The sequence below is a fragment of the Erythrolamprus reginae genome, chromosome 3, assembly GCF_031021105.1.
Source record: "Erythrolamprus reginae isolate rEryReg1 chromosome 3, rEryReg1.hap1, whole genome shotgun sequence".
NCBI lineage: Eukaryota > Metazoa > Chordata > Lepidosauria > Squamata > Dipsadidae > Erythrolamprus > Erythrolamprus reginae.
The window spans coordinates 184,628,284-184,642,277 of NC_091952.1; the positions used below are offsets into that span (position 1 = coordinate 184,628,284).

The following is a 13,994-nucleotide window of genomic DNA, read 5'->3' on the forward strand; positions in this document are numbered from 1 at the left end:
CTGCCTAGAAGGCATATAATCAATTCTACACCAAAAAATTTAAGAAAATGATTTTAATTAAAATTACTAAAATAATCATGCTTGATGAAGAATTAAACCGTGTCTAATATTTGCAGAAATGTTAATATTCCACTCCGAGTTACTCAAATGTCCTAAAATCCTGTATTCTGGAAGGGGACCTTTGCTTTACAAACTACCAAGTGTGCAGTGACTTCAACACAATGTTTCAGATTTGATTTTAGAATTACTTACTTACTTACTTACTTACTTACTTACTTACTTACTTACTTATTTGCTTATTTATTTATTTATTTATTTACTTACTTACTTACTTATTTATTAGATTTGTATGCCGCCCTTCTCCAAAAACTCGTCTACAGCTGGCCTACACCTTTTAAAACTATGGTGCCTCTTCATGAGATTGTGCAGTATCTCAAAATGTAGAAGCATTCTTCTACAAAATAGCTAAAGTGGCTTTAATGAATTCCAAATGGATCCTGTTAGGCTCCTACTGGGTGTGTCAAATTCTTCAACTTTCAATTTCCAGACATTAGAGATAGTTAAAAGACGACAAGCCTTGGGGATTGTAAATATATTTTGGTTACTTTAATCGAATTTAGATGTGCTTGATAACTTTTTAACATTTTGTTTATTTCATTCCTACAATCTTGCTTGAGTTTGCTCTAAAGCATCTTGTGGGAATCAAACCTCATGTGCTAAGCAGGCAATTTTGAATGTCAGAATACATAATGCTTCATAAATGTAATAATTATCACTGTAAATAAATTTTATATATATATATATATTATATATATATATTACACAGGGCAAAACCCGAACTCAGAACAATCTACATATATATATATATATATATATATATATATATATATATATATATATATATATATATATATATCCCTGGTGCAGAGCTGAAGGGATTGGATACTGTAGCCTAGAGGTTAATTCTCTGCCTTACAAGGCAAAGGTTGCAGGTTCAAGTCCCAGTGAGGGTATGGCTAGCTGATGAGGCCAAAATAAGGCCGAAATAGATCTATCCTAGTCTCCCTTAATTTTCAAATTCAGCAAAAAAAACATGTGATATATCCATAATCTATTTTTTTTCATAACAACTATTACAGTAATTGCAAAAAGTGCATCATTTTATACCTCAGTATATTCTTTATAGGTTTTGTTGATTTCCGATAAACTTTCCCGAGCTGCCTTGCTAGCAGGGGACAACCCATATGCTTGTTTCATTTTGTTGGCACCATCACGAAGCCGCCTTTGGATACAGTAAGCTTCAAAAAGTTCATCTACCTGATTGGGGGGAAAAAACAGCAAAACTGAGATGTTGGAGGGAAAAAAGAAAAACCCCCATAAACAATCAAAAGGTGTTTGAATTATTCAGGTGAAAATATAGTAATTCATAGAGAAAAGTGGACAATTTCAGTCCTGATGGTGTCTTTGTATTGAAAATAAGTATCTGTGTAAATGACATCATTCTCTTGTTGTTTGACAACAACTATTTTTCAAAAATTAATATTTCAGTTTCCCCAGTGAATAACGGGGAATAATGAACAATTATTATGGTCAGTGATCTAATTTTATGCTAACATGTTTTTCATTAAGGTTTCTTTCAACACTGATTATAATAAGCACCTAATAATTTCTGAGTCTGGTAATTTCATTTAATTCTCGGAATACGTAAAGACAGCAGCAATATGCTACTGTAGTATACAAAAAAGTTTGCTTCAGAAGAAGCCTTGAAAAGAATATTACATTCTTACCAATATAAGATCTCCTTCACAGTACTGAGCAAAAATTGGAAACCACACCCCAAATATTTTATTCCTACTAGACAAATTATTACAGATTAATGTTATGCTTGTTTCCTCACAACAGGGGCCCATCAGGCTTAGTGGAGCTGACTTCCAGACAAGAAGTAAAAGAAAATGTGGTCCCAAGAACTAGGCATAGAATTTTTCTATGTAGGCACAATATATTTATTGCAAGATAAAATAACACAATTATCATTTCTTACAGTACATTATATACAATGATAGTTTGGGCTTTTATTGATTCACCATTGTACTCTAACCTGTTTCTATTTTTCTAATGATTAGAAGACTTTTTATTTATTTATTTTCATTTATTTTTGTTTGTCAAGTATATATTGGTAATATACAATAGATATAACAATTTATATACATAAGATGGGTTTTGATAAGAGGGAACATTAAGACAGGGACATTGTAGTAGGGTACTGCACAAAGATATGCAATGAATGAAAAATATGTGTCTTTAATATGCATGGGAATAGTTTCCAGGAACAACAGCAAAAAAGTAACTGGATGCAAGAGACATATCAGCAGATATTATATACTAGACTATCTATCTATCTATCTATCTATCTATCTATCTATCTATCTATCTATCTATCTATCTATCTATCTATCTATCTATCTATCTAGTTAGTCCAATACACAATGAGGGTTTTAGTGGGTATATATCTATATACACATAGTAAAATACATGATGAAGGTTATAGAGGAGATACTCATAGTAAAATATATCTAAGAAATAATAGAAAAGAAGATATAGTAATATATATCAATGAAAGAATAAAAGAAGAGATATAGGAATAGAAGAAAGGAATAGAAGATATAGGAGAGCAATAGGACAGGGGATGGAAGGCACTCTACTCGCCCCTTACTGACCTCTTAGGAATCTGGCACTAAAAAAAAATCAGTACAGGAGATCCTTGACCTATGACTAGTCGCTTGGTGACTATCTTAAGTTATAATAGATCCATCTTGGTGTTACTTATGACCTGATTCAAAGTTCTGATGGTCATATATGAACTTTGGCCTCTAGCAGCTCAGATATGGTAGCTTGAAACAACCCAGCTATAGCAGCAGGATATATTTCTTGAAAAATGTGTAGTTCCTGTATACTACAGATCCGTATAAATAAATTCATTGTAACTACCAAAACTATTATCTATTGGTCTAGGGTGTCATCTGAAGATCAGAATACCTGGCCATAAAAATTGTCACTTTACAGTATTTACTTCTATTAACAAGATTGCTGTACATTTACCATGAAACTGTACTTTTTTTCCCCTTGTCAACTCGAGCAGATCTACCACAAACCCATCTGTGACATTCACAAGCTGTCATGGCCACATTTCCTTCCTTTACTTCCCTTTCAAAACTTAAATTCAGGACTCAGCTTTCACCAGAAGGCTAATGTGCATTTCTTGTCATAGTGATCAAAGTTGTGCAATTTTCCTTGAAATGTTTTCCATTGCAATTGCTTTTGTTTTCTTCTAAAAGCCTTGCTTCACATAAAGTTTTCCATGTGTGTTACCATGGGTTACAGAACAAGCTAACATACTGAGTGATTTGGATGTGGGTTTAGTTCCGTAGCAACTCAGTCTTATGTAAAACATCAAAATCATTTTGTTCTGAGTGGGAGAGACTCAAACAAAAAGTACCCACTGCATGAGCTTGCTAGCAGGAAACATCTATTTTGGATTTATTTTCTTGATGAATATTTGATTTATGAGCATGAAATAAATCAGAGGGTTATGTTTTGAATGTTCCATAAAAGAAGGTTGCATTTTTTTTTAAAAAAATCACAAGATCATTTGAAAATGTCCAAAGATACTTCACCAGAAGAGCCCTTCACTCCTCCACTCGAAATAGAATACCTTACGAGACTAGACTTTCAATCCTGGGCCTAGAAAGTTTAGAACTAAGACGCCTTAAACAAGATCTAAGTATTGCCCACAAGATCATATGCTGCAACGTCGTGCCTGTCGGCAACTACTTCAGCTTCAACCACAACAACACAAGAGCACACAACAGATTTAAACTTAATATTAACCACTCCAAACTTGACTGTAAAAAATATGACTTCAGTAACCGAGTTGTCGAAGCGTGGAACTCATTACCGGACTCCATAGTGTCATCAGACTTCTATGTTTCTATGTTTCTATCCCCAAACCCCCAACACTTTACCCTTAGATTATTTAAGGTTGACCTATCCAGATTCCTAAGAGGTCAGTAAGGGGCGAGTACAAGTGCACTAGAGTGCCTTCCGTCCCTTGTCCTATTGCTCTCCTATATCTCCTATACCTTTCTTCTATTCCTATCTCTTCTTCTATTCTTTCATTGATACGTTCTATTATTATACCTTCTTTTCTATTATTTCTTAGATATATTTTACTACGAGTATCTCCTCTATAACCTTCATCATGTATTTTACTATGTGTATATAGATATATACCCACTAAAACCCTCATTGTGTATTGGACAAAATAAATAAATAAATAAATCAGTCTATACTGTTTGACGTCCATTGTTATAGAAAAAAGGGAACCTAATCTAAGTGCAGGTCGGCCTCATGCAACAGCCTTACAGCTAATTTCATTTCAGTTACATGCACCATTTTCAAATACAAATGGTGCAGCAATAGAAACTCATGTCCTAAAATATAGCCCTCAGCAACAGGCACTCAGCCTGACTGAATGAAGTGCTTTGTTGCACTTAATGGTGTGAAATATTTTATTGTACAAATGAAAGAGAAGTAACAACTCTCTGAATATGCCTATGTTATTCCATGTAGATACAAATATCATGTATCATGCAAATATACAAGGCAGAGTGATAATGAACTATTAATAGGGGATGACCCTTATAAGGGTGTTATAAACATTCTGACAATTGGATGAAAATTAAGAGCTCAGCTGAAGACAAGGTTTCTGTCAAAAATGAAATGTTCCATCTAGAAATGTGTTTATCCTTCAGGCAGGGAAAGATAAGGCTGTTAATAGTACATTAATTCTGTTATGTCACCTCATTTCCTCTTGTTCCAGGTCAGTTTGGCACAGACTTGCTACAACTCAGAACACCTTGAGGAACTTTGCAAATTCCCTTATAGGCTGTATTCTGCTAATTTGCATAAAATTACTTGCAAGCCTTAATCTATGTTTATCCAAAGAACTGCTTTGTGAGATGGTTTGTCTAGACTACAGTATTGCTGGGCAGGCTTTTTTTGAAGAACAAAGTTGGAAACAGAATGAAAGAAAGTTAATTACCTTACTCATATGAAACTCAAGCTTTCTCATATATCTTTCAATTGCTTTCATTTGCTGAAAAATAAAACAATCAAAATAAGAACAGGTATCTGAATTTAGCTGAATCAATGCATACTTTTCTGTATGTCTAATAGTCTCATGAAAGACCAGTTTGATATTTAAAAGTAATCCAATACTTCCTTGAAAATGAGAAGCTTCAGCTCTATCTGGGCAAGGAAGACACCAGAATTGAAGTGCTTTTAATTCATTCTAAATTTACAAAATAATCACTAATGGTTTTGGACAAAACAGGATTTCCTAGTTCCATTAGATGATCTCAAGTTACGGTATAACAGGGTTCCAAACTACATACATGCACTTACTGAGATGTCCCTAATCAATCACTTTATTTGAAATTGATTTTGTGGACTGAAAGTGGTGTTTGCAAGTAAATGGAGGAAAAATGATAGATAGGATTTATTTTACTTTATGAGTTCTCTAACTAATGTGATGCCATGCTGCAGCCTTCTCCAGCTTTTAATATGTGTTGGGACTACACATCAACAATTTCCAATTAGCAGGAATATTTTTTTTTCTGCTACCACACATAATTGAGATTATTTGTCTACTTAAGTATGGTTATTACAAAACACTTACCTTGTCAAGTTCATACAGCACCCCCTGAAATAAATGAAATGAATGTATTACTAAGATGCCCTTTCAATGAAGATGTGATACTTTTCAACATAGTGCCCTAACAAACTGAGCCAAAATGAATCAACTGCAATAAATAGCATTTATTTACAGTTTAGGGTGAGAAGAAATAGGGGAACATAAATTCAGTTCTCCAGAAAACGTTTACATGCAAAGCATAGACAAATAGATAAAATGACTTCCTGCCGTTGTTGTAATCACTCATGTAAAGAATGCCCCACCCTGTCTGAAACTGATTTAATATACAAAAATGCAACCTTAATAATTTTGAGAAAAGTAATTACAATAACTGACTGGAGTATTGTACTTAGTTTTTACAAATAAATTATCTCTTTTTTCTCCCAGTATCCTCGTCTCCCTTTGCAAAAGTCATTATCATACAAAAATAGTTATATACATTGTTCACTGCAGTAAATGTTGAAATAGTATGATATAGATCTAAGGGGAAACACATCTGTGAAAACAAAGATCTGGTATATCAACATCATCTGGTAATATGGGGATATTTACAATCAAATGCCTGAAACGGCAGAATATGTATTGTATTTGTTATAAAACATAATTAGCCCTTAGTTTCATGTGCAGCATCCCAACATTAAAACCCAATTCTTAATTTCCTTGCTTTGCATAGAGTTCTCTACTACAGTGATCCCTCGATTTTCGCGGGTTCAAACTTCGCGAAACGGCTATACCACGGTTTTTCAAAAAATATTAATTAAAAAATACTCCATGGTTTTTTTCTATACCACGGTTTTTCCCACCCAATGATGTCATACGTCATCACCAAGAGTCACTTCTCTCTCTCTTTCTCTTTCTTTCCTGTCATTCTCTGCTTCAATCATTTTCTCATTTCTCTTTTTTCTCCCCTTTTTTCTATCATTTCTCTCTCTCTCTCTACCTTTCACTCTCCCCCTCTTGCTCTCTCCCTCTCTCTCTTTCTCCCTTTCTCTCTCCCTCTCTGTGAAAATGCCTGCCCCGCCTCTCCTGTAGCCCCCTCACTGATAGCTGGGACGAAAGCGCTCTCAGCTAAGGGACTGTGAGAGGGGCGGGCATTCTCAAAGCGCTCAGAGCGGCTAGCGGCCGAATGAGGAGGATGAGAAGCCGTAGCCGCCAGCGCTGCTGCAGGAGGACCCGTATCCCAAGAAAGCCAGTGAGAGGGGCAGATCGGGCGGGCGGGGGGTAGCAGCGAGGGGGCCGGAGGCGCTGGGGGAGGTGGGGGCAGCCGACATTCAAAACAATCTTTGCCGGCCTCCGCACTTTCGTCACTCCCCGCCCCCAACTTCAAGCCCGGCTCCTTGCGCTGCCTTGAAAAAGGGTGCGTGGGGGGGTAGTTTTTGGCTGTCCATAGCCAAAAATGGTGTTTTTACTTCCACACCGCTACTTCGCGGAAATTTGACTTTCGCGGGCGGTCTTGGAACGCAAGCCCCGCGAAAATCAAGGGAACACTGTATTCTGAATCTTTAGACAAGCATACCAGCCGTGAATTTCTTTTCATGTCCTTCAATTGAGTACTTAATTTATCCAGTTTTGTTTGATGAACTTCTAAATATTCACTGTAAAGAGAATACAAAATAAAAACATCAGCAAAGTTATATTCCCATATAGATCTAAATAAATAAAATGTAAGTTTTTAAAGATGAAGCATTATTTCTTTATAAAGTAAATATTTGGTTGAAACAGATACTTTTACTCATAAATACAGTTCATCTGTGGAAAAGAAGACAAAGGCAAATTTTGCTGCTGTGATTTATAAAACATAAATAAAAAATTACCGATATGCATAAAACTTTCTCACTTATGTTCACCGTGTCCTCAGAGGACCACAGAAAGCTGCAATAACCTCTCGCATCAGAATCACACTTCAATTTGCTTAATTTGAGACAGATTCTCTCATTCTCACAATGTTTTCATATATTGCAATAATTGCAGCAGGCATGGAAGAAAGTGAAACTTGAAAAAAGGTGCATTTATAAAAACCAGTTAAAGGCCAAATCACAATGGACATACCGGGTTTTTTTAGTTTTCAAAGGCAATTGACAAAGCCCTATATAACTTAACTCTCGCTCAATTCCTAAAATAACTTAATTAATATCACTAGGTTGAAATATACCACTTTTAGGAACAGAATTTCCTCATTATTGTTACAAACCATGCAACATGCCATATCCTCTAGAGTTAAACACAGAATCATTTGGGCATCAGCTGAAATAACAAAAAGTAGAGAGTCTTGCAGCTATTATGCACTAAAACTGAAAGATAAAAGGCATCTGTTGGACTGAAACTATCCAGATGACTAAACACCTATGGATCGTGCAAATCAGTCTTTAGGCTATCAACAAACTAGGTACTTTTGCTGGTTGGAAACGGATTAGCTATCTTTGACATCAATAGATAAGCTCTTGTTTATCACACAGAACTGTTTTTTTTGTCTTTTTGAGCAGTACATCCAGCAGTAATAAAAGTTCTTACTCCAATCCATTCTTCAAGGCCTTGTAAACTTCCTCCAGTCTTTCAGGCTGCGGCTCCTTAGCTGAGCTGTTACTTTTGTGCCCCAAATGATGTGCTTTCTTCACTTTGGCTTGTGGTTTTTTGAGTGCTGGAGAATTTTCAATAAAGGAATTACATCTGCAAAATGAAGATGGGAAGAGTTTTGCCTTTGAAAATAAAAACATTAAGTGTGGAATATTTTAATATTTTCTAAGAAGCATTTCCTAATATTTCCAAGCAAAAAAACATAATGTTGCCTGCCAGAGAAGTAAAAGGGGATGGATTATGAAGCCATCAAGGCAATTGACTAGTCAGCATCTGATATTTAGCTTGCTAATGAGTCCAGTGCTTTTATCATTCCATTCATTCATTTACTTAAATCTCTATTGCAAAGATTTAGTGGCAATAACAACAAATTAATATACACCATACATATTCAATAAAATGAAGAAGCTTGAAGCTTGATGAGCAGCTATTATTTGCTTGGTCACTTACAACAGCAAGTAGCATCATTGGCTTTAATAGCCATTTGCCTTTTTGACTCATTTTCAGACAAAATGTAAATTATTACAAAACAAAAACATGATCTCAATGAGCTAAGCAACTTGGAATTTGCTTAACCCCTTTGAATTAAACTTATGCAGAGAAGTGTAACCCTTGCTGCAAAATGCAACCCTAAGGAAAAAAAGATTCATAATACTTCCATCCAAAAAAGTGAAAGAGTTTTAGTATTTATGGGCAATCACTTAAAAAGCACAGTACATGAAACATAGAATTAGAGGTAAAGCCCCCCCCTCTCTACACACACACACACACACACACACACACACACACACACACACACACCCTTCAAAAGACAGGGCCAGCTGTAGGTTTGAAAACTGTTTAGGCAGATATCCTTGCAAAGTGGAGGACTATAACAGGCTATAGCCATGTTTCTCTATCTAATCATCATGTATTTCCCTAATGCATGGTGGATTTAATATGCTCAGTATTAAATAGGGAATGACATTTCATATGGAGAGCTATTCAGATTAATGTACTCATCACCAATGCCTTATGAAATATTGCTGTAAATAGTTACCTGGACCTACTGTATAACTAGGTGTAACAAGAATCAATAAATTTAACAAAGCAAATAGTCAGCCTTATCTTTGAACCAATGGTGGAGGATGGGGAAGAAACTGTTTTCATTTCCAGCCCTCTTTTCCATTCCATCCTGTAGAGCTCATGGAAGCTTATTGGAGTAAAAGGGGAGATCAGGTCAAGTAGATAACCTTTTGACAATGCTTGTCTAGTAGTTTTGATCACAAACAGATTGTCAGATTTATAACAGAGGCAGAGATTCCCCCCCTGAAATGAGAACAGATCTCCTGCGCTAAAGTATTTGAGAAATATGCACTTTCCCTTGTTTTACAGCTTGACTTTGGAGATGATACTTGCCTGGATCTTCTCTCTTGAAGACCGCTGAAACCAGCAAAGGACTGACTTCTAATGATCCCATTAGGGCCTCCTGGAGAGAATGAGTAAGATCCTACTGACATGATTTCCGGGGATCGGGAAGGTATTTCTGGAAGATATAACGATAAGAATGTAGGCCAAAATGGTAAGGTACAAATGGGTTTAAATCAAGTCCCAACAATCTCTAATTAAAAAAAAGATATATTTTATTTATTTTATTTATTTGTTTGTTTTGTCAAGTACATATTGGAGGCATGTAAAGATATAATAATATTTATATACATGATACTAGTAAAAAGAAAAAAAAGAAAAAAAACCCATTAGATATAATAATATTCATATACATGAGATTAGTAAAAAAATATAAAGAACATTAGGACAGGGGACAGAAGACACGCTGGTGCACTTATGTACGCCCCTTATTCATGCAATTTAATAATAATTGTTAGGACTTGATACTGTATTTAAGTTTCTGAATGGTGACAATACAGTAGAGTATATGAACACTACCATAGTCTATTTTAGCCTGGAGCCAAAAAATGTGTTTGTATTAATACGTGAAAATATATCATTTTATTTCTGTGGATTAACAAGTTCAGTTGCTCAATAGCATTTGTATTAATGGCATATCCAATCAGTACTAGAATCAAAGCTCATATACTATTAGACTAAGAAACCATAAACTATAAATTCAAACTTGACAGATTATTTTGCTTAAGAATCTTTACATCCATTAAAAATAAAACAAACTATCCTAAACAAAATTAGGGTAAATTGTAGTCTAGGTGCTAAATTGAGAACCAAATGGAATTATACAACAGGAATTCTTGTCTACAGATATTAAAAAAGCAGAATCTTTTTTCTTTTTTAGGAATTTAGTACTATGAGATTAAAATTAAATATTGACTTTCAGTAGTTATTTACCTGCTTACTTAGAAGAAAATAACCATGGTAAGTATATATAGAACTGTGACATTAGCAAACTATAAAACATTTTAACTTCTTGAAAGTGCTGAGAAAGGAACCTAATTATATAGTTGCCAAGGGAAAAAAATACTGAGAGAATTTACAAAAGTTAAAAGGACATTATAGAATTCCTAAACAATTGATAATTAACTGCTATTTAATACAACATTTATATTAATCTCTTTCATATAATCTGAACAAAATCAGACAAGAACTCTTTCCAGGCAATATATCTACACTTCTAAACAGAGGCTTTAAAAGAAAAAGCAAATCACTCCTTAGTCCTGGAAAGAGGACAGAGGCATCTGCAGAGGTATGATGGAAAAAAGTTAAGACGGCTTAACCATGCAATCAAAACCCAGTCCTTTTTTCATGTAGATCTCATGTATGAAGCAAAGAGAAAGAGCTTTGCTCATACCTGCCATCTTGATAACTGAGATGGAACTCTAATTATTCCTATATTACTAATGATTGTTGAGAATGACAGAGATCCAGTCCTAATTGGCTCTGCTTGGAGTAGAAGATGATAGTACTTTAATAATACAAATACCGTATATACTCGAGTATAAGTCGCTCCGACTATAAGTCGAGGCGCCTACTTTTGCCACAAAAACTGGGAAAATTTATAAACCCCTGTATAAGTCGAGGGTGGAAATTGCAGCGGCTACTGGTAACTTATAAAAATGGAAACCAATAAAATTACATCAATTGAGGCATCAGTAGATTAAATATTTTAGAATATTTATTTCAAAGAAAGCCAGTAAACTAGCTCTGTAAGTTTAAAAGAGGGTAAACAGGTATATATCCCCCAAGGCAGGTATAGGCAAAAAAATTGCAAGTACCTAGGTACTTACCATACCTTAATCCCCTGCTCCTGCTGGTTTGGGTTAGGGTTAGGATACTTGACCTCTCCTTGCCTCAAAGAGATACAATTTCCCTCTATATTTACAATTACTGAACATCCAAAATATACTTAATTCTATGTATATATGCCATATGTGTAAATAAATATTACACACAGGCACACAAAAATATACTGTACATTATCTACTATATAAACTGTATGTGTATATACAGAGAGAGAAAGAGAGAGAGCTCTTGTAAAATTATATATGGTACATTCAACCTCACTGTAATAGGAAAACAAACCCAGAGTCCACTTTCTGCCACACAGTTAACCATAACTAGAACATTACACATGTCTTCAGATGTACCGGTACTTCCCTAGCTTGCACATCACTGTTAGAGCTAGGAAATGTCATGGATTGAGTAAAATGTGGTGATTTTCACTTAACAATGCTTTTGCTTAACAACAAATTTTGAGCTCAATTGTGGTCATAGGTCTCTGTCTGTCTGTCTGTCTGTCTGTCTGTCTTCCTTTCCTGTCTGTCTGCGCCCCCCTCCTGTCCCCTCCCCGGGTAAATTACAGAGTCAATACTGTATTGTTTTTTTATTTAAGGTTACAAAGCAAATGAAGAATCATTTTGAGTATTCTTTAAAATTTCTTCAGTGAGATCCATAGCTAATCTGGCAAAAAAAAATTCACCTGGCAAAAAATTTTATTGTTGACATTAGGCACAGCCAGAGAGATGTCTTAAAAGGCAAACAAACTGTCAAAAAAGTATGTTTTTTAAAAATATAATATTTTGGTTGTTGAATTTAATTCTGCCTTGGCGCGGGGCAGCCCCCGCAGATGGGTGGCTGGCAAGGACCACGCATTCCCATCTTTGTGTCCGCTGGGGTTAAAGGAAAGTTTAGGGACCCCCGCCCCTTGGAGAAATGCCTCGTTGGTGACATTCTGAGCGTTTTTGCCTCCCCACTCCGAAAACCCCACTTCTCGGCAGCTTGCCGAGGCTGAGAGGAGAGTGATTTTAAAAGGCACTCTCAGCTTGGGGTTTTCTCCCCGCTGAAATGTTGCTCGGCCGCCGCCCTCAACACCCGCTTTGTCCTCGACCCGGCAGAAGAAAACCGCGTCCTTTCCTGTTGCTCTCTTCCCGAGAGGTGGGGTGAGGGGGTGTTGAGAAGACAAGCAAGAATCCACCCCCCCACACACACCTCATCGGCTTTTCCCCCCTCTAGCGCGGCATTGGAGTGTTTGGCTGGCTCCTTTTCTTGCGGGGAGAGGGGGGAAAAGCTGGGGGGGGGATTCTTGCTTCTATCTTCTCGCCACCCCCCCACCACACCTCACCGGCTTAGGAATGTCGTTGCCTCCCACAGCCACTTCCCCACGCGCTTCGGATGTGCCTGCCTTTCCTACAGCGAAGACAGGCGGCACCTTCCCGAAGGGCTCAGCTAAGCGGGTGGGGGAAGGGCTGGCCATTTGCCGCCTCTCTCCGCTGTAGGAGGGGCAGGCGCAAGCAAAGCAACGTTCCAAAGCGGTCTCCGGGAAGCGACCGAGGGAAAGGCAATCGTCTGCCTTTCCTTCAGCTCAAAAGAGAAGGCAAATGCCCTGCCTTCCCCCAGCCGGTTAACCGAGCGCTTCAAGTTAACCGGCTGGGGGAAGGCGGGGCATTTGCCTCCTCTTTCGGGCTGAAGGAAAGGCAGACGATTGCCTTTCCCTCGGTCGCTTCCCGGAGACCGCTTTGGGACATCGCTTTGGGAGAGGCGGCAACTGCTCCCGGTTTAAGAAGCAAGAATTCCCCCCCCCCCAGCGAAACGGCTTTTTTCTTGTTTAGCGTGGCGTTCGAGTGGTTGGCAGGTTCCTTTGCTTGCACGCAAGAGCCAACCACTCGAACGCAGCGCTAAACAAGAAAAAAGCCGTTTGGCTGGGGGGGGGGGAATTCTTGCTTCTTAACTGGGAGGAGTTGCCGCCTCTCCCAAAGCGATGTCCCAAAGCGGTCTCCGGGAAGCGACCGAGGGAAAGGCAATCGTCTGCCTTTCCTTCAGCCCGAAAGAGGAGGCAAATGCCCCGCCTTCCCCCAGCCGGTTAACTTGAAGCGCTCAGTTAACCGGCTGGGGGAAGGCAGGGCATTTGCCTTCTCTTTTGAGCTGAAGGAAAGGCAGACGATTGCCTTTCCCTCGGTCGCTTCCCGGAGACCGCTTTGGGACATCGCTTTGGGAGAGGGGGCAACTGCTCCCGGTTTAAGAAACAAGAATTCCCCCCCCCCCAGCGAAACGGCTTTTTTCTTGTTTAGCGTGGCGTTCGAGTGGTTGGCAGGTTCCTTTGCTTGCACGCAAGAGCCAACCACTCGAACGCCGCGCTAAACAAGAAAAAAGCCGTTTGGCTGGGGGGGGGAAATTCTTGCTTCTTAACCGGGCAGTTGCCCCCTCTCCCAGAGCGATATCT

The 13,994-nt window shown here is 37.7% G+C and overlaps 1 protein-coding gene across 5 annotated transcripts in view; it reads right to left on the bottom strand.

Annotated features, from left to right (window-relative positions):
- Window positions 1–13,994, bottom strand: part of RIPOR2 (RHO family interacting cell polarization regulator 2) — a 96,649-nt gene that overhangs the window by 46,431 nt on the left and 36,224 nt on the right. For all 5 annotated transcript variants that reach the window (XM_070747389.1, XM_070747388.1, XM_070747391.1 and 2 more), the window contains exons 2-7: window positions 9,725–9,851; window positions 8,264–8,419; window positions 7,269–7,347; window positions 5,738–5,761; window positions 5,102–5,155; window positions 1,168–1,317 (exon numbers count right to left, since the gene is read on the bottom strand). In XM_070747389.1, coding sequence (XP_070603490.1) covers window positions 1,168–1,317; window positions 5,102–5,155; window positions 5,738–5,761; window positions 7,269–7,347; window positions 8,264–8,419; window positions 9,725–9,851 — 590 coding nt within the window. The remainder of the gene's footprint in view (window positions 1–1,167; window positions 1,318–5,101; window positions 5,156–5,737; window positions 5,762–7,268; window positions 7,348–8,263; window positions 8,420–9,724; window positions 9,852–13,994) is intronic.